Raw genomic sequence first — 7,293 nt, 5'->3', positions numbered from 1 at the left:
TCCCTCGGCCGAGGGTAGAACAGTCTTTGAACCTGCTCTGCCACTTGGCCACTTGGCCACTACGTGACAAAAGGTGAAAGACTATAAATACTCCTCAACCCTCATTGAGGAAAGGATCCGCAAATAATCAATTAAACATACTAATCTGGTATAAACTCCCTTATCTCTCTACAATATACTTTGTGCCAAGTAACACACAACTTAATCCCTTTAAGTTTACTGATTTGAGCGTCGGAGTGAGTTCGCTCGGTAGCAAGCCGAGCCCTCAGTTTGCTCATTGTTTCAGGAGAGGCCGAAAGGAAGAGTCAAGCAAAGTCATCATTCTACAAGCTTACGTGGTAACAAATCTGCTCCGTAATTACACCCGGAACACAAACATTGGACAAGGAACACTATTGACGATATTACCGATCTAGCGGCAAACTTTCATTGTGTTACTTTTGCTTATGTTCCGAGAATTTGTAATAAAGCCGCTCATAGGATAGCTAAGCGTGCTATTAATATGTAAGTCTCGATAACCCGATTGTCAAAAAAAAAAAAAAAAAAAAAAAAATTTCCTCCTCCACTAGTACATCAAACAAAGACATTATCGTGTTGATCATCTTTTCCTTGACAAAGTTATACATTGTCGTCAAACATACAAAATACACATAAATGCCCCGTAAATTTTATGAAACAAGAACAAGTTATTTACTCCCTCGGTTCTGTTCAATTGTTGTCATTTGATTTTGTCACAAAGATCAAGAAAAGAGGAGGGGACCAATTAATAAATGACAAGTGGATCGACCAAATTGACTGTGAATGATCAAATTGCCCATCAAACTCATTCTTAAAATAGAAAGGACAACAATTGGTTAAGACACCAAAAAAGTAAAATATGACAACAGATGACTGGAACAGAGAGTATATTGTACACTGTATTATTCTACCCACCATAATTATATAACTTATTAGTGACTAAGACACACAAGTTCATGCCTTACTATGTTGGCTATTTGCCAAGAGAGCATGTTTTTTGGTTTAATTACCACTTAGCCAAAAATGACATGGACTTTGGTTAAAACATCAAATTCTTATCAAAGAAATGACCAAAATGGTCAATTTAGAGTTCTCATTGGATAAAAGATGAGCATCCCAAATCCTAGCATACCTATAAAAAAGTTCATCCATAATGTCTTCCCCAAAATGGTGTTCTAGCATCGACTCTATCACGGCTCTATGCATCTTAGCTATTGTTTCTCCTCTTGTAAGTCGTCCTTTAAATGAATTTAACTCTTGTTCGATTCCGCTCCCTCCATCCCACTCGACTTCAATCGCTGCGAAATGATCTCCATAAAACGACGTTTCTTCTTCAATTAGTAGTTTAACTTCTTCAAGGGATGGTGCATACAATGGGACATTCAAAGAATCCAACTTCTCTTCTTCTACAAGTCCCTACATCATGCATAATAACACTTTACTTAAATATTTTACTAATCAATTACGTATTTACTTAAACAGTCTCAGTCACTTGTTTATAGAGCTGATCATATGGCCCACGCCCGATAGGCCGACCTGGCCCAGCCCAATTTTCCCCGGGCTTGGGCCTCGATTTTACGCCCGAAAAGCCCATGGCCCGATTCAATATAATAGGGCCGGGTTTGGGCAGCCTTTACGGCTCGAATTTTGGCACGTCCCGAACATATGCAAAATTTACGAATATGTACAATTTAAGAATGTTAATAAGCATTTAGTAAAATAATTAACCAATCAATTGTTGTATTGTAAATAAGCCGTAGTCACTTGATTACATGTATTAGTTTGATAAGGCTTAGTATTTTCCTTTACCAGCATTTATATGATAAAAAATGAGCTAATGATTTTGTATCACACTAGTGCCGATAAATTGTTTACCATTATCGGCGTGCTAAGTCAATGTTTTTGAGCCTTAAGAACAACAAATATCAAATCAATTACAACACTACAACAACATACAGTGAGCACCGCACTAAAATATATTATTACACTACTAAAAATTGTGCATTTAGTTTGTATGAGTCACCTTAATTGAACTTATGTTCATAAAAGCTACATTAGGTTACTACTTCTTAATTGACAATACTCGAAAAAAATCACAAAATTCTATACGAAAATTTTGATAACAAATACACAAAGTATCTAACTTCATAATGGGGATTTTTAAACTTATTTCAAGAGGAAAAATATTTAGCCCGAATTGGCCCGAATCGACCCGAAAGCCCGCTTTAAGCCCGCATGGGACGGGTTTGGGCCAATTAAATAGGCCCGCACTTATAGCCCAACCCGACCCGGCCCACATTTTACTAGTATGGGAGGAAAAATATTCCTCTGTTAATTAACTAGTATGGATTCCGCGCATTCATGTGCGGTATTTATAGATCTTTTAATTTATAATAATGTATTCTTTATTGTTTAAAATTGACATATTATTAATTTTTCATCATATTTTAATACGAGGATAAAAAATTGAAATGAAAAACTAATAAGAAGAATTGAGTAAAGTCATAAAATGTGTACTTTAATGAAATTTTTACCACAAAACTAATGATGTCAATTTACAAATTTTCCCAAATAATTTTAAAGGTTTTTTTGACCCAAAATTAATAATGTCAGTTCATAATTTTTCTATACTAATTAAGTACGTGGTAAGTTCTTTTTTTATACGTGACTAATAATATCAATTTATCGGATTTTATATGAATTTTTAGATTTATACCAGTTTTATTTTATTTTAATTAAAAGATTATAATTTAGTTAAAAAACGATAATCGTTAAAGATTATATCTTAGTTAAAAGATAATCATTTATTAAAAATAGAGTCTTGTTTCCTTATTTCCTTATTTAGCTAGATTCCTTTTAAAGGGAAAACTATTGAGAAATTTTATTCTCTTAGTAGTAAAAAATAAAAGGGGGATGAATTGGCCGTTGTTTATCTTTTTTTTTTTTTATTCTCTTAGTAGTAAAAAATAAAAGGGGGATGAATTGGTCGTTGTTTATCTTTTTTTTATTAATCTTTTACGGTCTCTAAAAGAAAATTTAATTGCATTTATATATATATTCTTATATTACTTTACAAAAGTATTTAATATTTAATTTTGTAAAAACAATCTAATCACATTCGTGTATAGTTTTTACATTTCTTAATGTATTTAAGGTAAAATATTTTAAATTTTTGCATAATAAAATTATTTTGGAATTTCAACTGAAAACGGGGAGTTAGTTTTAGGGGTTCGAAGTATTGGAATGGTATGGAATATAATGGATTGTGATACCATAGTGGTATGGAGTTATAATCCCATACTTACCCATAAGTCGTTGGTTTGACCCTGAAATGGATATAGAGGTAGTAATAAGATAGAATGAAGTTAGAAATTTGAGTTGATACATGGGTTTGGGATTCCAAGAGATTGAAATGGGATTAGAATCCATTGGATATCTAACTCCATTCCAAAAACCTTCCACCAAATACTAAAATGGATTGAATATTCAATCCATTCCAAAAGCTCCAACCAAACACGCCTAATGGTTGACCGGAGCAGATTTAGAAGGCAGGTGTCCACCTCGGATTGTTCTAACAAGATTTAAACCCTTAACATCAAACATCAAAGTAATATACCAACCTATTAACTATTAAAACACTCGTGCTTATTGGTCAATTATATACATATTTGATAAGAAATTTTACTCGTCAATAAATGCGTGTATTTAAAGTTTAATGTATTTAAATTGGTATATCCATGCATGGTGATTAGTGAACAGGGCCGTCCCGGTAATTTTGGGGGCTCTGTACGAAATCTTAAAGTGAGGCCCCGGTACTATTTTTATTACTCGTAAAAGAATAATTGGAAAAACGTATATTAACTATTTTAAGTAATTTTTATAAGGCTAGTTTATGAGTCAATTCTAAAAGAAATATAGTTCATAAATAAATGTCTTTTCAATTCTTCAACAACAAGTATTTGTCATAGTGGTTAGGTGCATAATAAGGTTGCAATGCAACCCGGGTTCGATTCCCATTAGCCTTATTTTGCTGAAAATTAAACCACCCCATTGTGTAAAACTTTAACAAAATTAAACATGAAGCAGGGTTTGAACCCAAGACCATTGACAAGTTATACCATAACTCTTACCACCAAGTCAAGCTAATTACTATGCTAAAAAACACGCTAAATTAAATTATCTACTAATACAAATATTTCTTGCGAATGGGGCCCCTTCAAGTCGGGGGCCCTGTGCGACCGCACCGCTTGCACGGCCCCTGGGCCAGCCCTGTTAGTGAATATTAATAATAATAACCTCAGAAACCATGGTCATAAGAGCTCGATCAATGAGCTCCAATGGAAAATAATCTTCTTCATAATTGGAAATACTAGATCTCTTGCCCATAAATGACAAAACCATTCGTCCTCCTAAAACCACTTCTTGTGAACGACATTTAAGAAATGACAAAAAGTCCTTTCTAAATTGTAACTTGTATGCGTCAATCACATGGCTTGGACTTGTCACCGATAGATATATCTTTCCCATATTTTTTGGACCATCTTTACCATCCAACCCTATCGGCACCTGCAAATTTACGTTTATTTTTAGCACAAAGATCAGAAAAGAGAAAAAATTATTTGTAATTGTTCTTATTAGTCATTAGATGATAAGTAGACAATGATAAATATGAGTAATTAATTTTCTCGTCAAAACCATTTTCAATATAAAAAGTAAGCAAATAAAGAAAATACCAAAAACAAAAAAAAAGAATAGGTAAACAACTGACCGGGCAAATGAGACTATATTATTTGAGTCAAATATAAATATCAACTTAACATTTACGAGTATGTTTAACTTATTAGACCCTTCAACCTAATTAGACCCTTCAACCTCTTACTCCGTATAAGAAGCAGAACTTATATAGAAAGATGAAAAGTGAAACATCTAGTGAAATTCAGCATACAAAAATATAAAACATCTTTGTGAAGAAAACAGTCATACAAAACAAAGAAAAATGAGTTAACGTCACCCACCTGAGAAAGCCAATGCAGGCTAGAAGAAGAGTGGGCGAAGTGCAAGGAGCGATTAGGGAGCAATCTATCGTAAAAGTTACCAGGAAGACCCGCTATGAAACAATGACCAAAACCAACATCCTTTTCCTCTCTTACCCTCTTTTGAAGACTTGGTATAAAACTAAACGCCCCATTGAAGTCATTACTAGGCAAATCAACCAAGTACAACATAAAATTGGTCGCTTTTTGTCTCGTTTCGACCACGTCCATGATCGTTGTCACTGTGTCTAGGGCTGTTGGTCCCGATGAGCAGCCTAGCTCGGCAATCGTAATTGTGTGCCATGGAATGCCTGTGTTAAGGTAGTCATGCATTGCTGCCTCCACATATGGTTTTGTGATGGACAATATCTTGCTCTATGTCAATTATAAAGAAAATGTTAAGTACTATTGCATGTTATTAACAGAAATGTTAAGTACTATTGCATGTTATCTATTTGATTTTCTCTCTGAGAACAATTTAAATAATGATAATTATTTAGGGTTTTTAGGACGGAGTAATTCACTAAAACTCGTCTATTGTCTTTGAGAAATGGAGGTTCATTACCTATTAATGGTCTGGATTAAACTTTTGTTCCTATCGTGTGGTTGTAAATTTATTTGATAAAGAAAAGGTTAATGAGTGAGATTAGGATATATGATATAATATTCTTTGTGAGAGGAAATAGAGAGTATAACATGAAAAATAAGTGAATTTTCAATTTTAATTCTATAAATAATATACTAAAAAGTAAAACTTTATAAATACTGTGCATATATTGCACAAGGTCTATATTAATAACTCTATAAATACCGCGCATTTATTGCGCTGGATCTAAACTAGTTATTTTGAAACTAATTAAGGCTCTAATGTTCTCGTCGTTGTTGAAATATTTGAAAAAAAAAATTGGACCATAATCTTTTTGTATGGAATTATTATTTATATGAACAATTTTTTGAGTATAAAATTTCCTAGTAAATATATAGTTTTTCTTAATTCTTAACATATTTAATTTAACGTCAAAATTTTGGAATTTTGGTCCTAGAAATCAAATGAGCAAGTATGAATATAAGATGAATGGTTAATTAAGCGTTACTTATTGAATTATGCATGATTTTTACTAAAAAAAAAAAGTAGAAAAAAAATTCAGTTATTGCTTCTTTAGCTCTGCTCGACGATAATTTTTTTTTTTTTTCAATTCAGTTTTACTAGGAAGTAAATTTTACCTGAATAGTACAGTTCTTTGCATAATTGATCTCCCCTCCACCTTTATTCATGTGAAATACTTGAAGCATGTTCATTGTCATCATGGAAACTAAACAATTATAAAAAATATTACAAAAGTTTATTATTATTTAATTATTGGAACGAAGAATAAGGACTTGCTTGGATTGAGGGTAAAAGGAGGGAAATGAATATGGGAGTAATAATTAAGGTGTATTTTCCATGTTTGGCATGAGAGTAATTATTCACCTCCTGGATCTATTACTCTCATGAAAGGGTAATACATTACCCACCCTCCCCCCTGGGTAATGATTAAGGGAGTAAAACATCTACTCAGTAATGAAATCATTACCCAAGTAATTAACTTCCCCGGTAATTATCACCAGTTAAAATTTACCCCCGAATTATTCCTTGGATTCCAGGCAAGCCCTAAGAAAATAAATATTTATGTGATTGTCTAGTTTGGTTGAGGCTAATATATACCTTTAAGGTATATATACTGTAGTCAATATTCTATCATGTCCTTGACAATTGACATGCAATAGTTTTAAGGCCACATGCATATAAACTAATCAAGGTTTGTACGATGAAAACAGAACAAAACATGGTGCGTAATTTATAGGTCTCGTACGTTTAACTTTGTGGATAGTGATATTTGTGTAAATGCATGATTAAAATTAAAGTTAAAAGTCTTGTTAATATTGAGATGAATGCTTAGCAATATACAGGGGCGAAACTAGGAACGAAATATATCTAGGGTTAGATTTATAGACTATTGAAACTTATTGGTAACAAAATTTCAAACCATTGGCAGATCCATGTATGGCTTTTCGGGTTCTTGAACACTCGAAAAATAAAAGTTTTTTGTGTATCAGTTCGGAAGACTACAGCAGTCAATTCTGTAGAACAATGTTCCAAAAAAAAAAAAAGGAGCCAATGGCCCGTACCGCAGGTGCTCTACCCAGAGCCCGACGAGGCAAGTCGAGTCGCACGCGCGCGTGTGTGGCCCAACCCGAACTT

The 7,293-nt window shown here is 33.3% G+C and overlaps 1 protein-coding gene across 1 annotated transcript; it reads right to left on the bottom strand.

The window, feature by feature from the left end:
* Positions 1–791: 791 nt before the first annotated feature.
* LOC141596472 (putative jasmonic acid carboxyl methyltransferase 2) lies at positions 792–6,423 on the bottom strand. The gene is made up of 4 exons (XM_074416649.1): positions 6,276–6,423; positions 5,034–5,426; positions 4,315–4,584; positions 792–1,434 (listed from the first exon to the last, which is right to left on the bottom strand). The coding sequence occupies exons 1-4, from the start codon at positions 6,357–6,359 to the stop codon at positions 1,066–1,068; spliced, it is 1,116 nt and encodes a 371-aa protein (XP_074272750.1). The 5' UTR covers positions 6,360–6,423; the 3' UTR covers positions 792–1,065.
* Between the last annotated feature and the right edge of the window lie 870 nt (positions 6,424–7,293).

The sequence above is a fragment of the Silene latifolia genome, chromosome 8 (genome assembly GCF_048544455.1).
Source record: "Silene latifolia isolate original U9 population chromosome 8, ASM4854445v1, whole genome shotgun sequence".
Taxonomy (NCBI): domain Eukaryota; kingdom Viridiplantae; phylum Streptophyta; class Magnoliopsida; order Caryophyllales; family Caryophyllaceae; genus Silene; species Silene latifolia.
This window is presented reverse-complemented; position numbering and strand designations above follow the sequence as displayed.

Bases quoted from the DNA above. Each gene is read 5' to 3' on its own strand.
- LOC141596472 (XM_074416649.1), bottom strand. From the start codon at position 6,359: ATGATGACAATGAACATGCTTCAAGTATTTCACATGAATAAAGGTGGA. The intron at 4,585-5,033 runs GTGGGTGACGTT...GTAAATTTGCAG, and splicing joins GCCTGCATTGGCTTTCTCAG to GTGCCGATAGGGTTGGATGG. The intron at 1,435-4,314 runs GTTATTATTATT...TGCATGATGTAG, and splicing joins TTATGACCATGGTTTCTGAG to GGACTTGTAGAAGAAGAGAA.